Source organism: Phasianus colchicus, chromosome Z (genome assembly GCF_987193195.1).
Source record: "Phasianus colchicus chromosome Z, bPhaCol1.hap1.1, whole genome shotgun sequence".
Lineage (NCBI taxonomy): Eukaryota > Metazoa > Chordata > Aves > Galliformes > Phasianidae > Phasianus > Phasianus colchicus.
Window position 1 is genome coordinate 82,250,080 of NC_143476.1, and position 22,880 is coordinate 82,272,959.

Consider the following 22,880-nt stretch of genomic DNA (forward strand, 5'->3'; position numbering starts at 1 on the left):
TGTTAGCTGGTGAGAAGCTCTTTTGAAAAGCCATTGCATAGAAATGATCCACTGATAATGTTATTTTATGACACTGAAGATAGATGGTGTTGCACATAGTCCAGTGCAGGATCTACCCAAAGAAAATCAATCTACATTTGGCTCGTGTTAACCCTGTGGGAAAACATTTCCAGGTGATTTTCTCAGCCTTCTCCTTCACAGTCGATGGAGAAACTTGAAATTCAGGTCAAAATGGAAAAAGCTGTCAGTGCCTGGCGGCTGTGCTGCTGCACTCCTCCCCCCAGTGCAGATCAAGCACACTCACAGCAAGAAGGTACGATACAGTGCTCCATAATGCTTGACTAGCACAAGACTTTGTCTGTGTTTTCAGAGACAACTGTCAGTGTAACAAACCCAACTAATCAGATGTGCTTCCATACTGTTTTGAGTCCTGAATGAGTCAGGGAGAAGCATAACCCAGAGATGTCTGCGTGTTCCATCAGTGAACACCTATTGCATGCTTTGGGTAGATGGTATTACTGGAAGAACTATCGCTGGTGCTACTTCAAAACCCTCTGTGTGCTGTGATCACAGCCTGGCTGCTTTCAGGAATGAAACCATCCTGCACAAGGCAGGTGTGGAACAGACCGTGAGACATGCTCGGCTGAGCCCTCAGGAACAACCTGACTCTGTTCCTCTCCTTCACCTCTCTGCACAGAGGCTTTTAAATTACAACTCCATGGAAACATTTTTCTGTGCACCATCTGGCTTTATGTATTTTTCAATGAGTTGATGAGTATTTACATACCCTAGAGAGAACAGATAGTTACTGATTTGTTACATGCGAAGGGAAACAAAGCTTTTTCAAAACTGATTTTATATAAAAGCCATTGGATTAAGTGCTTTAAATTCTGCCAGAATCCCAATGACCATTGTGGTGATGGTTTCACAAGATTTCCACCCCATTTTTCTCACTGAACTTGCTAAATAAGACAGCTACACATTTTTCCTAGTGATAATGGTTGGGTTGAATCACTGTGTAGAAATGAAAAAGCATCTTCCTCACAAACTGCACTTTAACCGATACTTTGTCTTCATTATTTCAGTACTATAATTGCAGTATTAAAATAATAAGTACAGATTCTTGCTACTGAGCAATACTGCTCACACACAGGGAGAAGATGCCATTAAAATGCAAAGATTTCAGGAACTAGCAATCATCTGAACTCCACAGGTCAGGAGAAAATGAGAAGACCTGGAAATACATGAAACGAAGGAGACCTTTTTGGAAAGTTGATGCCTTTCTGTGTCTGCCTTTGGTCTCCCTAAAATGTCTGTCAGTCAGCCTGCAAGAAAAAAGACTATCGGTTTTGTTTTTAAAAACATTAAATGCAGCACTAGATTTTTAATTCAAAGCCCTGCAAATCTAAAAGGAATCATTTTACTGACTTACTGGCTACATCAGATTCTATATGAGCTAGGTATTAATGCCACTGGATGTAATTTGCGAGTTCATCGTAACTCGATCCAATCTGTGACAAATACGGAATAATTCAAATACATATTTTTGAGACAACATCATTCCTAAATCTGCCAAGGAAGAGAATTAAAGAGAAGCTTATTGGAAAAGATATCTTGCCAAATTTCAGCTTTGTGAAATGGTAATTTAAATGATATCTGACTACTGAGTGCCAATTGCTGCCTGAGCATGGGTTTGTTGTATGGACAAAAAGAACTGTAACAGTTGAAGCTTTTTATTTAGCAAAATTTGCTGCTATGCTACTAGTGTTGGGAAGTTCACTGATAAAACCAAGAAGAAAATGCCAGTTGGTCTGCAATGGCTAGTGATGGTTTTATTTGGTACCAGGACAACAGTACAAGTAAAACAGGTACAGCTGAAACTACAAGAGAGAAAACACTACAGAACAGCATGCAGTCACTGTGTTCTAAACATGGTTTTTACAGCCATTTGGCCATTGATTCTAGTTTCTTCCCAACTAAAATGCCACATGTTGGTCTGCTCACTTCTCTTGCCCAATAGCAAGTCAAAATCATTGGCTCCCTCTCCTGTTGTCATTCTGTGCCTTTGTTCCTACCGCAGGTCAAACTCTTGTTGTCGTAGATCAGCAGTCCTCCAGATATTTTGTTCCTTCAAACTGCTTTTGATTATTAAAGTTCACTGCAGAATTTACTTAAGCACATACCTGTAAACAGTATGGTTTTAAGAATGGTTTGGCCTTAGGAAATCCCTGTGTCCCTTTGTTCCTGGCCACTGGCTTCCATGTTGTAAGAGAGTATAGAGCTCCTTCAGTCATGATACGGTGCCAATTTGTGCAGCTTCCTGATCAGCAGATTCCTGAAATGATACAGGTTAACACCATTTGTGTGTGTCACAGCAGATCCTTTCAGGGATTCCAGCAGCATCTCCACATGACACCAGCTGCAATGGGTGGGAGAGGCAGACCTTCACTGTAAGGGAATGGAAGACACGGATAGGAGTGTGAACAAGCTCGACTGGCAAAACCACTGATGGGGAAGCAATATTAGGGTGAGCAGCTTTCTAGCTGCTGTTTCTGTTAGAAAACAACTTCTGTATTCTTAATATTAATCTCAAAATGTGTATGTGCTATTAATCTGATTGTCCTTCAAAAGAAAAATCAGCCCAGCAATATCTTGCTATGAAGCTGTAACAGTAGAACCAACATTTACTCAGAAAGGCCAAAGTTTTTTGGAGCATATCATGGTTTAAAACTTCCAGTACTGACTGACTACATGCCAAGCTTGGGACATTTAAGCTAGAATACATTTGTCAAGAATGAATAGCAGTTGACCTCCTGCTTGTTAAATAAAGTTACTCTTTGTTTTACCTGCTATCCCAAGACATTTGCATTCAGTTTGTTAATTGCCTTTTCTGCTGATATCAGAGATAAGCCCTACTCCCACTGCAAAATGAATCATGGGAACTGCAACCAGTGCAACAAAGCGAGTCTAAGATTCATGCCTTTGCTATTTTCCCTTTAATTTCTGCTTCCCAAGGGGCTGGCAGCAGTTCAGAAAATCCAAGTGCTTTTGAAGTCTCCTACACCTGGCTAGGATAACTTCAGCTCATCAGCAGCTGTTAAGATATTGTTAAGATATCAGCTTTCTGCCAGATATTGGCTTAGGAATAAAAAGGGATGTGCTATGAGTTTACTGCAAGCCAAAGAGAAACTATTTATAGATGACAGCCCCTGCTTTTGCATTATATCTTCCTAACAGAACAATTAAAAAATGTAGCCCTTTAGCTCTGTGGCCAGGTGCCTCTGGGGTCAGAGTAGGGACGTGCCAAGTGGCTGTCCATGTGATGGGATGCACACATTACCCAAGGGCTAGGGAAACAGCCTCCTGAGCTCCTGACACAACCATGTTGGACTCATTAATACTTCTGAAATACGTTCCGGTGCGGATAAATGAATTGCAGAGAAGGTTGTTACATGGCACACTGATCTCCCAGGTGAAGATCCAACAAGCTATGTTGTCCCCCTCTGAAACAGCAGCTCTTGGTACTATTCAGGGCTCTAGTGCCAGTGGAATCAGATGCTGAAATGTGTCTTGTTTGCCCTCCTTTGGTTTTGTCTATTGGCAGTGCTCTGGTATAAAAAAAAAAAAAAAACCAAACAAACAACAATAAAAGACTGGATCAAAATTCAATTATAAGCAGCTATAATTTGATTCACACTGAGCTTATTAGTTCAGTTCAACGACAAGGAATTGGAACTGAAACTGATAACAAAAATACATTTCTTTGAAGTTCCACCGCTAAATTCACGCAAGCATCTGAGCACTTAAGGGCAGAAAAGCGACTCTGTCGAATATGACTTCACAGGATGTCAGACGTGAAACTGACCAATAAACTTTAATGCCTTTATTAACCCACCAGTTACATCATTTGGTCACTTTTGTAACACAAAACGGAAAAGCTGGAAAGTTGCCGGTCAGCAACTGCTTCTAAAAAGCCATTTAAAAAACCCTGCAAACAAACAAACAAACAAAACCACCGAAGATGAGTCCTTTGCGGCTGCCCGCAAAAAAATAACGACAGAAGAAACGACGTGAATAAGCAGGAAGGTATTCGAGCCTTCCGTCGGTTAACGCCTAAAACGCCGTCAGGGGGTAAAAGAACGTATTTAAACAGCGGCTGCGGCGTCGCAGCAAGATGGAAGTCACCCGAACAGCCCCAGCGGCCGCGCGGGAGGAGAGCGCCGCCGCGGTGACGGAGGACCGAATTAACAGCGGTGCTCCTGTTCGGCGAAGGCATTTCCGCAGAACGGATCTCGCGGCGCTACCGAGGAAACTTTTATTTAAAAACCCGCTGCACGCAGCTCCTTACGGCCAAAGCCGCCAAGGCCGCCAAACCCGCGCCGCGGGCTCCAGCCGCGCTCCGCTCCGCCGCCGCCCCGCCCCGCTGATGGCGGCGCCCCTCGGGGCGGAGCGCAGCGCAGCGCCCCTCCCACCGCCGCCGCCCGCCCCGTCCCCGCCCGCCGCCTCGGGGCTCCTCCCGCCCGCGGCCTTTTCCGGCGCCCCCCCTCCCGCCGCTGCCACATCCTCCGCTGACATCAGCCCGCGCCGCCATATTGCACCCGAAGCCGCCTCCGCCAGCTCGGCCCCCGCTGCCTCCGCCTCCGCGGCCCGGCCCCGCTCCCCATGACCGCCCCCGGCCGGCCGCAGCCGCGGTGCGGGTAGGGCCGAGCGGGAGCGGCTCCCGCTACTCCGTCTCCGCGCTCCCGAGTTGTCGCCGAGCACCGCCCCCGTCCTTCCTCCTCCTCCTCCTCCTCCTCCTCCTTCTCCCTCAAAACTCCCAGACCCCCGGCCCGGCCTCTGCCCTCCCGCCGCCCGCAGCCATGACGTCCCTCACGCAGCGCAGCTCCGGCCTGGTGCAGCGCCGCACCGAGGCGTCCCGCAGCGCCGCCGCCGACAAGGAGAGGGGGGCCGGGGGCGGCCCGGAGGACGAAGGCCGCCGGGAAGAGCCGGGAGACGACGAGAAGGGAGACTCCAAGGAAACGCGGCTCACCCTGATGGAGGAGGTGCTGCTCCTGGGCCTCAAGGACCGCGAGGTGCGGACCGGGCGGGGGTGCGGGGGGAGGGGGCGGCGGTGGCGGGGGGGGGGGGGGGGGTCTGCCGGGCCGGGGCGCGGGTGGGGGGCTGTGGAGGCGAGGGTTGGGTGCCTGCGGGTGGGACGCGGCCGCCGTGAGGCCTGGGCGGCCTTGCGGTGGCTGTGCTGCTGCTGCTCGGCCGCCGCTGGGACGTGGGAGGCCGGTGTGTGTAACGCCTTGTGCCCGCGGGGCTTCGGGGCGCTCGGCAGCCCTTTCTGAAAACTCTTCCGAGGCTGATGCGGCCGTAAAGTTGATGGAGACGGACGTGATAAGAACGCGCCTCCAATCCTAAGTGGGTCAAAATGAGGAAATAGCGTTTTTATGTAACTCCATGTTTCCACTGAGTTTATGACACCCTTGGTTGTCGTGGTTCCGTGAACAGCAGAGTGTATTTCTGTCGACCTGGTGGTCAGCTTTGTACTGACTTATCATTCTGTAAGTAATAATCAGAACAAAAGACTTGCACGCTGTGCAAAGCCCTATCGGGGGGAACAGTTTGATATGCTGTGTGGTGAAGCATAATATGCCTTTATTTTAGTTACTAGTTCTCGTGTGGACTTAATTAAGTGGCCTGCTTAATTCTCTGTTGTTGTTGCAAGTAAACTAAAGAAGACTGATTTGGGTGGAAGTATCTTGAAGCTGTTCACAAGTAGAGAAAAACAGGAGGAAACTGCCAAGCAGTCTGTTCCTTGACAGTGCATTGCATCTAGAAGAACTTTACTGGTTGATGATGTGTAGATTAGGAAGTAGTTTTCCTAAATAATGGTAATTTTATTGTTGGGATTCTGTCTGTGTATATATATGTTGCAATAACATGCTTTATTTCTCTCTCAGTCCACGTACTTCAGGCCACGTTCTCCTAATCCCACTTTTCCCAGATGGACCTTGCCATGGCATCACAGTAAAGTCAGCAGATACTCACAGTGATGTGTGCTTCTTCCTGCTGATCCTGAAGATGTGCCTTTGTGTGTTGCTCTTCTAACTCACCTGAATAGTTGCAGGGAAGAGTTAGGCTTGCTGAGACAAGCCAGGATAGGAGGTCTTGCTCTGAGGAAGATGGGTTAGACTAGGTGAATTTCCAGCCCTGTTTTTCCTCAGATGTGTGGTAAATCTGCTGAATCAGTGGGCGCTGGGCTGTAAAGATTTCAAACTAGGGAGCATTCTGTCTGCTTAGAAAGAATGTACAGCACGAGTGTTCCTCATATATCAGAAGTTAGTAATTCATACTGGACCTAAAAAATGCAGCTTTGTACTGCTAAATCTTCTAACTTTTAGCATGAGCAGCGATGGTGTGTGCTACAGGCAATGCAGTATTTCTTTGTGTGAAAAAGGGAACTGATTACAGTAGCATGGGTATTCGTGACTCCCTTGAGATTTTGCAGTTAAAACGTCAGACAAGAAGAATGATGAGAATGATAATGTCATTTGTAGGGTGGGGGGCTTATGTGCACCAACTAGCACACAGTTTCTGAGGCTGGTTAGACTCAGATCACTAGAGCCTGTGTTTTGCTTCTGTGTCTCTTTGTACCTCTGCCTTTTATGCAAAGTGAAGCTCTTTATCTTTACAGTTTTTTAAATTTAAAACTGTAGATAAATTTTTGAAGGTTTGGGGTTTTCTGTTGTTCTAGTGAGCAAAACAAATCTACTTTATGCAATTGGGAATGCTTTTTATGAAGTTTTTACTTCCAATAGAATCGATCCCCAGTGACATTTGTTTGAGGCTTTCTCATGACAGCAAGTGGAGAAAAGTAATAAAAGGTCTATAAAGAACAACTGTGAAACTGCACAGAGTGTAAGGGACAGGGAAAAGCAGGTATGTGAGCTTTAATCTCAACTAAAAGCCAGTAAATCTGCAGTTGACAATGTCCTGTTTAACTGTATGCTAAATTACTTCATTGTGTTGGAATAGAACAAAAGTTACAAGACTGAACTTGTGTAAGAATGCATTTCCCTAAAAACAGTTACTTCACAAAAGTCGCCACTAACTGCATTGATAACTTAGCTTTGACAGTTTTGGGGTTAATTTTTTTTAAACATTAAATAGTAGTGAATCATGGCATAACATGTAAATTTTATCAAAAATGCCTCACGTGCCAGTGGACACTTTATGATTTCTTTGTGTAGGTGGAAGAGCCTTTGCTCTTCAGAGAGTTTTACAGGAAGATTCAGACAGTGATGGACAGGTGCGTTCAGTGTTTCTAGCAGATGGCTGGTATTTGTGAGAATCCTGCTTTCGTGGCAGCACAAGGCCTTCAACAGCCATAGCAGAACTTGAGTTGTTGCCTAGTGTCTCCGCACTGTTGGTTCAGCCATGTGCATATCCTGCTGCCCTAACAAACACAGAACACCTCATTCTTAATGCTTGAACACAATTAACAGCCTTTGCACATGCTTCCTAGGCATTGTCTTTTTCAGTTTTTTTTCTTTTTTTGTAAGCTTGATCTTATTAAAATGTGATTTATGTACATGGGCTGATTGTTCTTTTTTTTTTCTTTTCTTCCATTGCTGTTTGTGTCTTCTGTGTATGCACAACTATTTCTGTATTCCAAGGTCGAGACAGGTTGCAAGGGGTGTGTGCTGATATACACACATGCTTGCATAAGGTGTCAAATGCGGTGTCCTTGGAGGAACAGATAATTCAGTGGAACAGAATGCATTACTGCAGTACCAGAGGGAGCATCCTTCAAGAAATACCCAGAATCCCTCTGGAAATGAGGCTACGAAGGGGAGTCTTGTTCATCCATCTAGAGCAGAGCAGTAGCCTGTTGCTATAGGAATAAAAAATACTGAAATAAAATATTTTGCTGTATTAAGTTAAAAGTAGTATTGTGGTAGGATAGGTCGAAGTTCCTGTGAAAGGGAGATTGTTACATGGAACTTCTGAAGCATCGGAGCTCGTCATTGCCAAAAGAATGGAGTGGTAAATACTAACAGCTTATTTGTAAATGACAGCTAAAGGGCTAGTGCAGGCCTGTTGGCTCTTCAACAGTGGCCCTTCCAGATACTGTCCAGCTCTGTCCCATAGGAAGCTTCATTTTAAGTTGTTTTTTCTATATGTAGGTTTTGTTTTGTCTTTTCCTTTTTTCCTTTTTAGAGATCTCTCTTGATAGTCGTTGGGAATCCGTTGAAATACAGCAGTGCATACGGCTGTTATGTGTACCCTGTGTCATAGCTAGATGAATCAAAGCAGCTATTGAGGTTTATAGTTTAGATAATAGGTATAATATAATATAATAAGGTAAAACTCATATTTGATCTGTAACTAGTCTGTTGTTTGCTGAAAGAAAGCTCATGTGAAGTATGCTGAAATAAGTCGTACTACTGCCTGCTCCAACAGGGAATATTTCTGGTTCTACTATTTGTTCCTTTGGTGAAGCCTAAAATGTTATTTGTGAGAGTGAAGCAATATTCAGTCACTTAATTAGGTGCAGAAATTCTTTGGAATCTTTGCTCATGCTGGGCCTTTGGAAGCCTCATTTATTGATAAAGTTGCAGTGTTACAATAGAGTTACAGTGTAGCTTTTTGTGAAAATAATGTGAAGGCTTCTATATTAAATTTTCATTCTACTGAAATAAATTATTAGGGAGTGAATTTGCCTATCCTTTAAAAAAAAATCTGAGCAGTTAGATTTATTAGTGAAATTTCTGCTCATCTTAAAGAGATCTTCATGAAAAGTGGGGAAAAAAAATTACAACTTTTGAAATTGATTTGTGTTTTATCCAGTCCTAAACTTTGGCTTTGTGATGCAGAAGGTTGTGGGGTTGTACTTTTTTCTTTGCCTACAAATTCTCAAGTTTTGAAAAGTTTTGATGTTATCTTCTTAGTTCTGCTTAAAAGAAAACCATATCCATGGTATAACAATGGGGTGTGTAATGTCTGTGATGAAGTCATTCCTTTCATAGCTCTCTACCTTTCTGCCCTTCTTTTTCACCTCCCAGCACAAGGCTCTGAGCTGGCAGAAGATGAGAGGTGCAAGACGAGGAGCACACAAATTCTGAGATGCAGTGAAGCCCCTTTACTGTGCTTGTCAGTAAATCCTCCTTGAGTCTTTGGAGGATCTGGAAGTAGCGTTATATTTATAAGTTGACTTTGTGTTGAAAAGGTGTTTATTTTTCAAAGTTTGGATGCAGCCAGTATGTTATCCCAGCTTCTCTAGCGTGGCTAATCTGTGATCTGTATTACTTATTCATGAATAACTTCAAGTGCAGTGTAATTCTTCCTTTCATCTCAAGCTGTCTAGTGTAGGAAAACCAGAAAAAAAAAAAACTTATTCAGAGCATTTCTAGTGATGCATCACAATTTTTTAGTGCTCTTAAAAAGCAAAGCTGTAACTCTTCTTCCTCTCTTCCAACAAGCTGTTTTTCTGGCAGATTTTGTCATGATGTGTACCTGAGAAAGGTATTGCTAGTTAGTAGTGGAGTAAGTAATTGTGGAACAGAAAAGCAAGGTTTTGTATTTAAAAAAAAAAAAAAAAAAAATTATTTCCAGGGTTTTGGGTGTTTTTTTTTTTTTTTGACAGTGAAGCAGTTGAGGCACTGATGCATTTATTGTAATTAAGCTGCATGTAATGGGCCTTCTTTGCAAGGCTAAATTGACAGCCTAAAAATTGCAGGCAGTATGTCAGCTATGACTTTTCTTTTCAGAGCAAGTGACTGCTGCACACATTCACTTGCAGTGCACTAGCTGGGGAAAGGGAAGCTAGTTCCCAGTAACAATGCAGTCAGTTTCCTTTGCATGGGCACATCTGCACTGAGCTTTTAGTAAAGAAGGTAAAAATATCAGTTGTCTTACTGTGTACTGCTGCTGAGTACTTGTTTTTCCATAGCTAACCTGCTTGTAAAATGTCAATTTCAGTAATTTTCTTTAGTTTCAGAATGAAGTATTGATGAAATATTACTGCAGAAAGATTTAACATGCATATTTCTGACATAAAGATAAAAAAAAAATCATAAAAATATCAAATGGAACAAAACTGTTCTCTTCCTCTAAAAGATACTGCCCACAAACCTGGGTGTGTGGGAGCAGATAGGCGTCTTGCACTGTTAGTCTCATTGTAGAACCATGGGTCCGTTCCACCTTTAGCTTACATTGAACTACAGTATTTCAGCCCTTTTGTTTCGTTTTGTTTGTGGCGAACCATTAAGATGATAAATGGTATGCCTTGTGAGCTAGATCTTTGTAATTGGAAAGGCCTTAAACATTTGCAGAACCTATTGCTGTTTGTGGATGTTGCAGGGTGCTGTTCATCACACCAGGAAGTTAGTCTGGGCTTTTTGCTTATCTTTCTGTTGCTAGTTTTCTTCCCATGTGTAAGCTGCTTATTGCTATACGTTTTCTAATAATCTCCTTTTGCAGTCTTTTTGGATAGTTTCATGTCGTTATAGCCAGTCCTTACCTGAAAGGCTTGCAGTCTTTTGTATGCAGGCAAGTATTGTACTGTGGATTTTCTGCTTAGCAAACAGTCTTTCCAGTTTTTACTTCTATAGATGCTTGTTTCTTCCCCATCTGGTAGTCTCAACTAGGAGAGAATCATTCCCCATGTATTGAGTTTCAGCACATTTTTTGCATGCCTTACTGGAGGCAAGTACAGTACTTTCTGGTTGGATTGAGGTATGTGCCAGGAGGGGTGCCAGGGCTCTCTCTGAAGCACCAACTATAACTGCTTCGCCTATAAGTTATTTAAATATGGCTTCTGCTTTAGCAGTATCTGCAGACTGTGTACGAGACTTTACAGTTGGTACATCTTAAACACTAAATGCAATAACTTGTTCCTTTTAGTGCAAGAGCAGGGCAGGGGGTGGATTTTTTCTTATCTTGTAGTGAGAATGTTGTGACATGGCATTCTTAGGAGATGCTCCTTTTTTTGCAAACTTTTTGCACCTGGGTAAGTGAAACAAAGGCTGTTCTGAAAACAACAAGCTGAAGGGATCTAGGGGAGTTCAGACAATCTCATTTTGTGTGTATTTTTTTAAAACATGTAAGACATGGCTCTGGAAATTCATCTTCATCATCTCCACAATGACTGATAAATAAGGATGGTTCACTTCCTTCTAAGTCAATTACTCTGCTGCTCCTCTGTGTTAACCTAGTGCTTTACTTTGTACTTAAGTTGTCACAGCAATTTGGGGGGAGGGAAGGGAGAAGGTATGAGGGAAGGATGGCTGTTGTATTTAGCGGCTGGTACCAGTATATTGGTAAGTCAAGAGGAGAGAGTTCTAATTGTTGTGTTGCCTAATCAGTTAAGCATCCACCTATTACTTAGCCAGCATTAGACCCACTTTCTCTGCATTAGAAGGACTTACAGGATTTCAGCTCTTTCCTTCTGTGAGAAGAGCGTGCCATGTCTGGCTGAGGTGGAGTTAACTTTCCGTGCAGCAGCTGGTTTGGTATGCAGTTCTCCATTCGTGACCTAAACGGTGCTGATAAAGGATCCTGTTAGAGCTGTTGCTGAAGGCTGCCCGGCAGCATCAAGGCCTTCCCTGTTTGTCCCTGGGGCGCAGTGGGACGGCCTCACCCGCAGCTGCGGGGGACTCTGCCAGGATAACCGGCCCGCGGGTATTGTGTGCCATATGGCCTCAGCAAAAAAAGGAGGGGGTGGGGGTCGTTGCTCAGGGACTGGGTGGTTCTCAGTCTTACACGTGGGAGGTGGTGAGCCATTGCCTTTGCATCACTTTTTTTCTTTTTTTCTTTCTTCTTTACTTTTCTTATGAAACTACTGACCGCGTTGTGGGTTGGTTGTTGTTTTTTTTCTTTTTCACCTTATCCTGCTGAAGGAGAGAGAGCAATCTGTTGTGGGGCTCAGCTGCCTGCCAGGGTCAGCCCAGCGCCAGAGGCCCTCTGTGTGTGCAAGTGCTGTGCCGTGAGCTTCTGCTTGTTGAATTTGCATCTAGGCAGGATGTGATCTCTTTGTTTCTGTTCTGCCATGTTTGCTTACTGCTGTGGGAAGATTCCTTTTGAGTGAAATATCTGGTCTGGAGGATTTGAGCACCAGTTCTAATTAAACATTTCTTTCAAATTGGGGCCAGATGGTATGCTCAGTGACAATAGCTGGTAGTGTAGAAATTAAGTTGCAGGTTATGGAACGTGCTTATTGCAAATTGTGCACGGTGTATGGAGAACAGAAGTTGGACTCTGATGAAAGGCAGTGCTGCATGAACTGCACATTAATTGAAGTAGCTGTCTGCATGTGCATGCACCTAATCATGGCAAAAGTGAGGATTCTGTGTCTTTTGTTAAGGGCTCAGCACTGTGTGTGGGTAAATTGCTTCCTCTTCAGCAAAGTTGTCTTTTAGATCTTCCCTTTGGTGAGATGTCTGAGTATGTAAGCATATACACAGACAAAGCTGGGTGGTAGCATTTGGCTTTAATGCTTTCAGTAGTCAACAGCAATTGCTATTTGTTACTCTTAAATGCAATTTCAAGTTAGTCAAATACCTGACAAGTTTCTTGGCAACAAAATTACACTTTCCAGAATGTGCCTGCATGCTTTCCTGAAGTATTTCTAGTGTTTGGCTGCCAGAACGCTTCAGAGACTTTCTTCACAACCTTACCTTGTGTTTATAACTAGACTACAATGTATATTCCAGTGAATTGGCTAATGATTTAAATGTCATTGAAGTTGGAAAAGGGACTGCAGTCTGGCACTATGTTCTTCAAATTGTAGTATTTGAGTAGTATGCAGTTCTGCACTCAAGTTTGCTTTTCTCTCTTAAACCTCTGCAGTGCTGAAAAGGCAATGGCTTGCCTGAAAGGTAAGAATTGCTGTGAAGAGTTGGTTAGGTGTTGATTGGCACAGTTTCTCAGAGACAATAAAGAGGAATCATTTTTTGTAATTGGTAATCAAATATCCAAATGTGGAGCTGAAATGTTTTTCCTTTGACACATCAGAAAATACAGAATATTCTCCTATAGAAGTTTGTCTTGAATATTCTGAATATTCTCAAATTCTTTTTTTCCGTGTTACTGTTTCTGAGGTATGAGTGATGAGGGATGAATGTCTCTAGCATTCTCATTTTTTTCCAATTACGTAGATAGATAGAATGGCTCCTTTTACTGAATCTGAAATTATTTTGTACCAATTTAAGAGCTTCTTGAAAAATGAGACTCCCTGTTTTCTTCACCAGATTTATATTACTCAAAATTACCCTCTCTGAATGCATTCCTATTAGGCACAACCGAGCTTCACCTTTCTTTAAAAGAAGTTGGTTAGGGAAGAAGTTAAAATTGAAATCTCCAGACGTTATTGCTGACAAAACTAAAAATCAGTTTTTTGCACTTCAGGGAAACTTATTGTCTTGGAATCTAAACACAATGAAATAACTTTGAGCGTCCTCACCAGAAGAGGTTTGTGTTATTTGCTTGTCTTTTAGGTCCATAATACAGAGAAGAGAAGGATAAACAATGAGTGGAAACGAAGGAAATGATATTGAAGAATTCTTAAGCAAGACTCTAACCCTGAGTGTTTTGTTTTCAGCTAAACATGAATAGGTTGGGCTGAGATGATGCAGTTCCCTGGCAAAGGAAATTGATTTGGGTCTTGGCAGAGAATGCTGCCACAGAAGCTGAACTCGATGTTGTGTTTTAACCCATTTGGCATCGTGCACAACTGTAGTGCTATGGAATTTCTTAATTGGTTTTCTTAGATTTCTTAGATATGGATTTTCTTAGAGGTAAAAATATAAAAATAAAAAATCTTTAGCTTTTGTACGTAGAGATGAGTATATGAGCTTTGAATGTTTTTGGAAAGTAAGAGAATCCCTGAGTCATTAAAGGACATATAGAATTTGACCATATCTGCTTTTCTTGTTTAAGACTTCCACTGTCAGCTGCAGCTTCTGAGCTGTTAAGCTCATCTACAGGAACATTAAACTACAGTAACCTGCCTTGGAAAGGATATAATGTATTGTTTGATTATTTGAAGGTGAAAATGGATTTGTGTGTGTAATAAAACATACCTGTAATGAGGTTAGCCTAGTATTACTGTGACAGTTCAAACAATTTTCACATTCCAGCCTGTCTTCAAGTTTTGTTAGAATTAAGCTTTCCCTTTCTCTTCTTCCATCATTTGTTATCTTTTGTTTGCATTTTCCCCCAGCTCCTTATGAATATGGTTAGATATGCTGGTAAAAAGACTTTCAATTGGTTCTATCTGGAATTAAGGTGCTTTGCATGTTTACAGTCTCTCTAAGGTTACTTGAAGAGCTGGCTGAGGGCTTTACAGAGGTCCACTTTTAAGGACCTAGTTGAGGAGAAACTCATGCTGGCTGTGCAGGAGAGGAGTTGAGCAGAACTAGCATAGAATTGCCATTACATTCCCGTTACGTCTCCTCTACTTGCAGTGAGCTATCAGCACTTTGAAAACTATTAACTGATAAAGCTAAATTTCCAGTTTTCCTGGTTGTGAAGAATTAAATTATTTTGTTATAGAGGTTTGTAGTAAATACACAGAAGTGGTATTTGAAATAATTGTTTAGACATTAAAATGGAATTAGCAGATTTGTTAAGTATATAGTTTTACACAATAATTAATTTTGGAAAAAAAAAATAAAAGAAACCTATGTAAGAAGCCAACAAAGCAAACAGAATTACATCATTTCAATATTTGTACAGGTCAGAGGCACAAGTAGCATTTTTGCAGTGCTTCTGGTAGTTTAACAGTTTTCATAACTTTTGTAGCTGCTTTTCTGCTATTTCTATATGAAGATGTCTGATTCCCTGCTAATGTAGCTTTATGTATTACCTAAAGTTATGCTGCCCAGCCGTGTTACGCAGACCATGGTTTTGGAAGTTTGAATCCCACAAATCAACATGTAGTTATTTCTTGTAGTAGTGACAAGTTTTTCCTATTTGGGTCATTGAGAACTTAGGAAATTTTTTTTTGTACTTTGTATTCATTTCTTACCAAACTTGTTTGCTTATTTTTATGTCAAGAAGCTTCTTGCAGCAATTTTCTGCAAACGTAGGTAATTTTTTTTTTAGAAGACTTTGTTATTCTGATATAAGCATTTTCTGCTCTAAAAAAGAACGTTGAAGTTTTCAGTGTTGGATGGAAAAGTCAGGTGCCGGTTTTGTTGGACAGATACTTTGGGTATGCCCAGCGTTGAATTAAGCTTATATTGCATCAATCTTCCTGACTTGCACCGAAAATTCAGCAATTGTATTTTTCTTTGTAGGATGATAGTATTTCTAAATGAATCACTGTCTTTCAAAGGGCTTCCTTATTTAAGAAGCCTGTATTACAGCAGCTTGGTTATTGACTTCAAACTGCATGAGATTTTTTGAAGTTGCAGTGTCAAGGAGGATAGTTCTACTTACCTGCAACAGTACCAGGCAATATTTCCTAAGCAGCAATTTTACTTTCAGCAGTGTTATGTAAAGGTTCTGAATTCAAGGTTCCCTTTCTGTTCTTTGTTCTCTTCTGCCCTTCTCTGCTGGGATCTCCGTTTAGTTGCAAGATGTGAAGGAAATACCTGAGGAGATGTAGTGTGTCTGTAGAAGAATATTGATGGTAGATGCATTAGGAATTCATGAAATGAACATTTTTGGTCAACGTAAAGGAGAGAAATTTTATGTTAAAACACAATTTATAATAAACTAGATACTTGCCTTATCCTTTTTGTATACATGTGTTTATAGTTTGTATTTTACCTCTTTGAATATGAGAACAGCTTTAAGGAAATGTTGCAGTTTTTGAGATAATTCCAGCTGCTTTTAAACATTCAAAATACTAGTAATAATTGCAGAGGGCCTGCATAAAAATAAACAGTATATTAAGGTGATTCTCCTCTTTGTGAGAGTTATGATAGCCCCATGCTCCTTAATTTGCTAGTACTCTTCATTAAAAACAAAATACTTTAAAGAGGTGTAGTCTATTAAACACCATATTTGTGAAGCAGAAAATAAAATCTGTTGTAGCAACTTTAGAATTTATGTCTGCAGAGGATGCAAGGGAAAGGCAGCAGCCATTCTTGATGTGGAAACAGTGGCAGAAAAACTGTTTTAACCCATTGCAGGGCGCCTGGACCGTGTGTGCAGTTACCCCTGCAAAAACAGATACTGTTTATCAGCAGCAGTTCAGGTTCTGTTGGACCGCCTATTTTGGCGTGGCTATCAAATGGCTGTAAATGAAGACACAGAGGAGGAATTACCTTCTCAGGTTCAAGGAATTTTGTGCAAGGTTGAGGTAAAATGCTGCAATTTCAAAAGTCACTGTAATTTAAATGAGACTCCTGAAGGAAGAGCAATTGAAATGATGTATGGAAAGGAGTGGTTTCAAAGTGATTCTTATGCTGGCAAATTGGTTATGCATTGGGTATTGTTTTGACCTCTGTTTCTTTTCCTGCTTTTCTTTTTTCCTCCCTGGTGTTTATTGCTGCTGTGTTAAGAACTGTAAGTACTTACTTAAGTTCTAAATGAGTCTTTCTCTTATGACTGGGATGGCTACTCAGTGATCATTTGAGTTTTCCTGCTTCGTTATGCATCATGCTATGTAAATGCCATTTCTTAATTGTGTAGTGCAGCTTATATCATACTGTTTTGCTTTGGCCTACGAATAAACCAAACTGACCGAGTTCTTCCAGGTTCCACATCTGATTTATCCAGTCCATCTCAAATTATACATCTGCTGGCAACTGTTTTTCCTTTTCCTCATCTTTGAGGAAGAAATGAGCCACCTTGTACTTCTTATGTTTCCAGTAATGCGGTTCACAAACAGACCATGACATTTCCAGCACTGTGTCTTTATTATGCTGGTATGTTAATTTAGTAAAACTGATTGAGGAGACCTAGTATAATTGATCTCAGTGATGCCCCACGATGTTGTCAGGCCTGGAATGTTTTTCAGTATGTTTGTCATCTGTGATCTCTGAGAACTTCCCATAAAAATAGTCTGCCAGTATCAGGAAGAATAGAAGACAATGAAGAAACTACTGCTTGGAAAAACTAGATATCTGTTCATATATAAACATCATAGTTTTATGTTTTAGAGACTTTATATGGCTGCCGTTCACAGGGTATTTGAATGCCAGCCATGCAGAAATAATAAAAGTACAGGCAAACTCCTGAAGAGTTCAAGACTAGTAGCTATCTTTAAACACACAAGTAGTTGAAAATCTTCCTCTGGGATCCTCTTTTAATGGAAAAAAAAAGAACCTATCTGTAAATATGGAATTCACTGTGTGCTAATGTGAAAGCTTGCTTTGATTATGCCTCCTATTTGAGAAACCCTGATTTTTTGGTTTCATGTCTTCATGGTAGGTAGTCCAGTTCATTGTTTTGTAACTAGGACTTTGAAGCCCCTCAGGAGCTGTGATTGTTATTTATCTTAACTTTCTGTTACTTACCAGCTTGGCCAACTTCTCTACTGGTAGAACTGTTATGGATGGAAAAGGTTACAACATTGTGTTTCAGGTGTCTTTACACAATGCTTCAAAAATTGCATTCCTTACTACATTTTTGAAGTCTTTTTGTTTGTGTATTTCGTAAAAGAAGAAATTGGAATTTCCTGAGTACAGGCATGTATGAATTTAGGTAGCTCCACCGATGTTTCTTGTTTAGAGCGCTCCCCTTTACTTGTTTCATTTCAGTTTTGTTACAGTAGATCTTTTGTTCCCCTTTTATACAGAGGGTTTTAGGTGAGGAAGTACTGAGGTTTGAATATAAAATGAAAAGGCTTTTAAGGAGAGAAATTTAGATTGGGTAACATTATGTTGTGTGCTGTCATACAATGGCTTGGGTTGAAAGGGACCTCAAGGATCATGAATCTCCAACCCTCCTGCCACAGTCAGGGCCATCAACCTCCACGCTTAATACCAGACTGAGCTGCCCAGGGCCCCATCCAACCTGGCCTTGAACACCTCCAGGGACGGGGCATCCACAGCCTCTCTGGGCAGCCTGTTCCAGCACCTCACCACTCTCTCTGTAAAGAACTTCCCCCTGACATCCAACCTAAATCTTTCCTCCTTCAACTTCAAACCATTTCCCTTTGTCCTGCTGTTATCTATTGCTGTAAAGAGTTGACTCTCCTCAGAAGCTCTGCTGTTATGGCTTTTCATAAATGTAAATTGAGTCTGAGTCAGAGTTGAGTCTTCAGCCCAGCACTGACCTCTAATACTGAATGTTATTGTGTCTGCGGAGTTGAAGATGAGCCTGAAGGGCTTTTTCTCTTACTAAATGAATATATTTTTTTAGCAAGTGGGTCATATTAACTCTCAGTAACCTTCATGGACTACTACATAGCTTTATGATGTTTTTTAATTAAAACTAAGAAAGCTCACATTCATTTGCTGTGGCTCTGTGGTCTGTAAAGTAATCTGTAATAGCTTGAGACTTGCTGCATTAGGTAAGGAAATGCACCGAAAGCCGCAGTCTACCATGTGCTGTGGAAGGTTCTATAAACAGGTAGTCTTACCAACTATGTTAAGCATGGTTTGTGTTACCACGAGTGTATCTTGGAAGCGTCAGGGTGGGAACTCTGCAGCCACTTCTCCTCTTTTCTTATGAATCTGTGACATTTTTCAAAGTTCTCTGCCATTTTCTGATCCATGCAGAGTATAGTAGAACTTCTGGTTTCCTATTATGAGATAATTGAAGAATTGGAAAGAGGATGTCTTTCTATAATGGGATGAGATATTTAGTAACTCTTATGGGGAAAACAGAGTCTTCTGAAGTAGAATGTTAGACGGTCCCACTCAAGTCTTTTGTCCTCATTTTTAATAGGAAGTATTTTTGAACTTTCACTCTGCAATGTTAGAAACTTTCTCAGTTAGTATTTTGAGATGATGTCTACAAACATAAAACAGCGTCTGCAATTCTGTTGTATTTCTTTGCTTTGCTACTAGCTGACTTTAATTAGTGCTTGAGACAGAATACTGAACTTCTTTTTTTAAGAGAGGAAGCCTCACCATGTTTTGAAACTGAATAAGCCAAAGAAACAGGTAGATATCTAACTGCTCACTGACTGGTTAATACTAAAGTGAAATATTTCTGAATTTATGTTCGGATTTTTAAAGCGACATCAATTGTGTATAAATCACTAAAGCAGTTTGACAGTAATAGTTGCCATATACAGTCAGTTGTTCTGGTCGTGTTAGTCTCCTCATTCTGATTGCTTATGTACTTAGTCAACTGTACTGGTCATTACTGCAGTAGCTTTGGGGGTCTGAGATGGAGAAAGTTATCAGTTGATTAAAGTTTTTTTAATGTGTTCAAATTCTGGAATTTGAGTAAATTATGGATTTAAAATGTGCAGAGATCTATACTGAATGTTTTTGAAAATTGAAAATCATTGTTTTCTATAGGAATGTATTCAGATACTTCTGCAATAGCTATCTTTTTGTGACTGTACTGAGTGATTCAATAAAATATTTAAAGAGGTTCTGTGCATAGAATGTTAGGATGTTATGGTGTTGTCAGTGCAATGTATGTATTCTCTCTACAGTTTACTTTTGTTGCTCTGGCTTTTTTTTTTTTTTTTTTTTACAGCATAAGCAGATGCTACAGGTCTTTTCGTAGCCAGGGCAAAGTTGGAGCTCCTGAAAGACAGTCATTTGTTCATGCAGGATTTCTCATAATTCTAGCAACCTTCAGATCTTTCTTCACAAGTTCCAGGGCCCCGTTCCACTTAAAGTATAGCTTTGTGAAGTTTGAGATTCAAGGGTGTTGCAGGTAAGTAAGGTAAAGATGTTAAGAAACAAGTGAAGGTGTCAAGGGACGCTGGTAGGACCTTTCCAGTCAGGGTCACTTCCTTTCTGTGAGGCATGTGCATCAACCCAGACTCCTGTTACACTCTGCATGCCAGCATTTGTAGGACATGGCTTCCTGTATATGTTTGCACATTTTTGTTTACATACCCCAGCTTTTGGATTCCTACTGCACGTAGGAGGAAGTTGCAGGAGTTTTGCTTAGTTCAGCATTGCTAAGCCTTTTTGATTACTTGATTGGTAACGGTTGCTTGAATGTGTGCCAGAATAATCATGTGGCTTTTCCCCCTTTTAATGTGGAAACAAGAATAAGATGGCTGCTCACCATAAACAGTGTAAATATGTTGTCTGCTGTCTTGTCTGCCACATATGCCTGAATAGCTATAGTGAAATCCACGAGGACCATAGAAACTCAGTCTCTGTTAAATGCAAATGTGAGAATTTAATATCTTATTGTCATAGCAGCATGCAGCAGAAAGCAAGCTGCTTTAGGAGAAAGGATGTTGTGAGCAGATGGTGTAGAAATGCAGCTGAAGAGTCAAAGTAAAGGCAGGAATGGAGGATAAGGCAGTAGGGTGGGTAACACAATGGTCTTAAAGCCATGGTCAGGATATGGATGGTGCTCAGTAAGTAGAAGCTGTGGTGATTAGTGGCGTATTGGACAGAAGACCTCTGAGAGCTGGGAAGTGGTTAAGAGAACAGAGTGAATGGGTACTTCACCATGTGATGGGAGAGAAATGTTTTAATGAACATGGATTTTGGATAACCTATTTTTTAAATAGAAAGAGGATGTTAATCTTAGCTCTGTGCTTTGCTGTACTTTAGTGGGAAGCTTGAGCTTTCAAAGTTAATACAGTTGCAAGTTTCTACTATAAACTTTTATTTATTTTCCTTTATGCTTATCTAGCAAAACTATTTTCTATATTGAATTTCTAGGTCAGCTGCAAAGAAAACCACTTTTCTGCTGTGTTTCTGTAAATAAACATGACAGTTGTAAACAGTCTAAGGATCACTGAATCAGTGTAGATTTAAAATTGTCTTGAGAGCTATTCATAGCTTTGTGCTATTCTGATGTGATTGCTGTCAGGTAAAAACTATTCACTACGTACTAAGTCTTCCCCACCACTATTTCCTACCAGTGAACTACTTAATGAAATAAGTATTTCACTGAGTTAGGCTGTTTATAAAATTAGCTGAGGCTTGTAGGAAGAGAGAAAAATATTTGGTGTTGTATTGCTGGGAATATTGATGCTGTTTGAGAACATCAAATACTGAATGACTTGTGCCTGTCAGTAGTGATCATCGTTCTTGAAGTATTTTGAGACTGCTAGGTATTTGGAACATAACATAAAAACGGTGTTAAAATGTTGAACTGAATCCTTATTGTCTTCAGTACTCTTTAACCAGCAGTGGCCAGAGACTGACATGCACAGAAATACTTCCAGTGCATGCTTTGTACTTCTATAGTAATTTCCCAGATTGCATACTGCTTATAGAATCTATTTAGAAGTTTTCTTCTATTAACTTCCACCTTCCTATAAAAACAGTCTAATTCTTACATAGACAAGGAATTGGTCTTTGACAGGTTAAAAAAAGATAGTTTCAGTTGCCACCCTTGATTTCTTGTCTGGAAAAAGGAGGAGTAATTGCTGCTTGTGTGATTCTACAGAGCTGTTCTTCCTCTCTGCATATTCTCTCTACCCTTTTCATTCTTCTTTTTGTCGCTGTTCACCTATGACCTCTTTAACAGGTAGTACTATAATGCTGAGCATTATTGTTTTTCTTTGCCATATCATACATAGATCATTTGAGGTAGGTGATTGTGGAAGATAAATGTCTGCTTTTACTTTGTTTCAACTACACCAGAAACCTTGAGTTAATTTAAAGGATGATTTAGTGAGACTGTTGTGTGCTAACCTTACCTTCCCTGAAAGTTCCTTCAATTGGCTGACATCTTTGCAGTAATACTCAGCATGGTCAGTCAGTCCACCTGCTTCAACTATCTAGAAAGATCAATTTAATGGATTGTAAAATATTTAGGATGTCAATGGCTGTTATAAAACACCTTTTTCCTTACTGTGCTAACATAATCTCTGTCTAATGAGATGTTCGTTTTCTTGTGGATACCCTGCAAACTTTGAGCCTGAAAAGAAAGTTGAGGCAGTGTACTTTCTTGTGACTTTAATGTCATGGAACTCATTAGACTAAGCAGTTCCCTTTTTGAAGATCATAATCCTTTTGAACTGCTTTTTAGGATTGCTTCGTTAAATCATCAGATGCTTTTGCAATCTCCATCCTCGTGGAGTTTTCAAGACCTGCTTGAATAAGGCCCTATGTAATTTGGAATGACTTCATAGCTGAACCTGCTTTGAGCTGAAAGTTGGAATAGAGACTTTGTGAGGTCCCTTCTGACCTGAATTATCCTAGTATTATTCATTTATCTATATCCCATGGCCTGTGGTCATACACATTGGATAATTGCTGAAACAAAGGATTTAATACTGAGTAATTGCTGTCATCTCCTTGACAAATACTTTAAAAATAAATCTGTCTTTTCTTACTAAACAAGGGAATAATTTCCAGAATTTAAACTGTTCACATAATAGTATAATACTTAGTGAGTATAAAGAAATACTCATTTGTCAAGTCACAGCTGTCTGTCCTGTAGATTTTTAAGATGTATACATCTTGTCTGATTTCAGAAATTATTTTTTACTTTAAGGGTGTAATTGATTCGAAATTGAATGTAGGAGTCATCAAGTACTGCACCTTGTCTTACATCTTTATTTTTCTTCTAAGACAGAACTGGTCTGATGCCAACCAAAAAGCTAGTGGAATGGCTGACATCTGGTAATAGCTGATTCTCGCAAAGATCAGTTTTGAGTGAAAAGACTGGCAAGATAACTTCAAAAATGCCTTTGCAGCCTTTATACTTATGGCCTTTTAAATGAAGATCTGACATTTCATTAACAACTTCCTAGAAATTCAGAGTTCCTGTGGAATTTTTATTATTATTCATTTATATAAAACAGCTCTTGAAAACATCTAAATGTGAAATGGACACAATTA

General features: G+C 40.7%; 1 protein-coding gene and 1 long non-coding RNA gene across 3 annotated transcripts in view; one reads left to right on the forward strand and one right to left on the reverse strand.

Annotated features, from left to right (window-relative positions):
- Window positions 1-1,812: 1,812 nt before the first annotated feature.
- LOC116239685 (uncharacterized) lies at window positions 1,813-4,342 on the reverse strand. Of its 2 annotated transcripts, none has more exons than XR_004169147.2 (3): window positions 4,017-4,342; window positions 3,341-3,608; window positions 1,813-2,335 (listed from the first exon to the last, which is right to left on the reverse strand). It is a non-coding gene; the product is annotated as an uncharacterized LOC116239685 (long non-coding RNA). The 2 variants fall into 2 exon arrangements; XR_004169146.2 differs by having other exon boundaries at window positions 1,813-2,448.
- A 198-nt stretch (window positions 4,343-4,540) lies between these two features.
- GOLPH3 (golgi phosphoprotein 3) overlaps window positions 4,541-22,880 on the forward strand; it is a 31,883-nt gene continuing 13,543 nt past the window's right edge. The window contains exon 1 of the mRNA XM_031609893.2: window positions 4,541-5,072. Coding sequence (XP_031465753.1) covers window positions 4,860-5,072 — 213 coding nt within the window. The 5' untranslated portion in view covers window positions 4,541-4,859. The remainder of the gene's footprint in view (window positions 5,073-22,880) is intronic.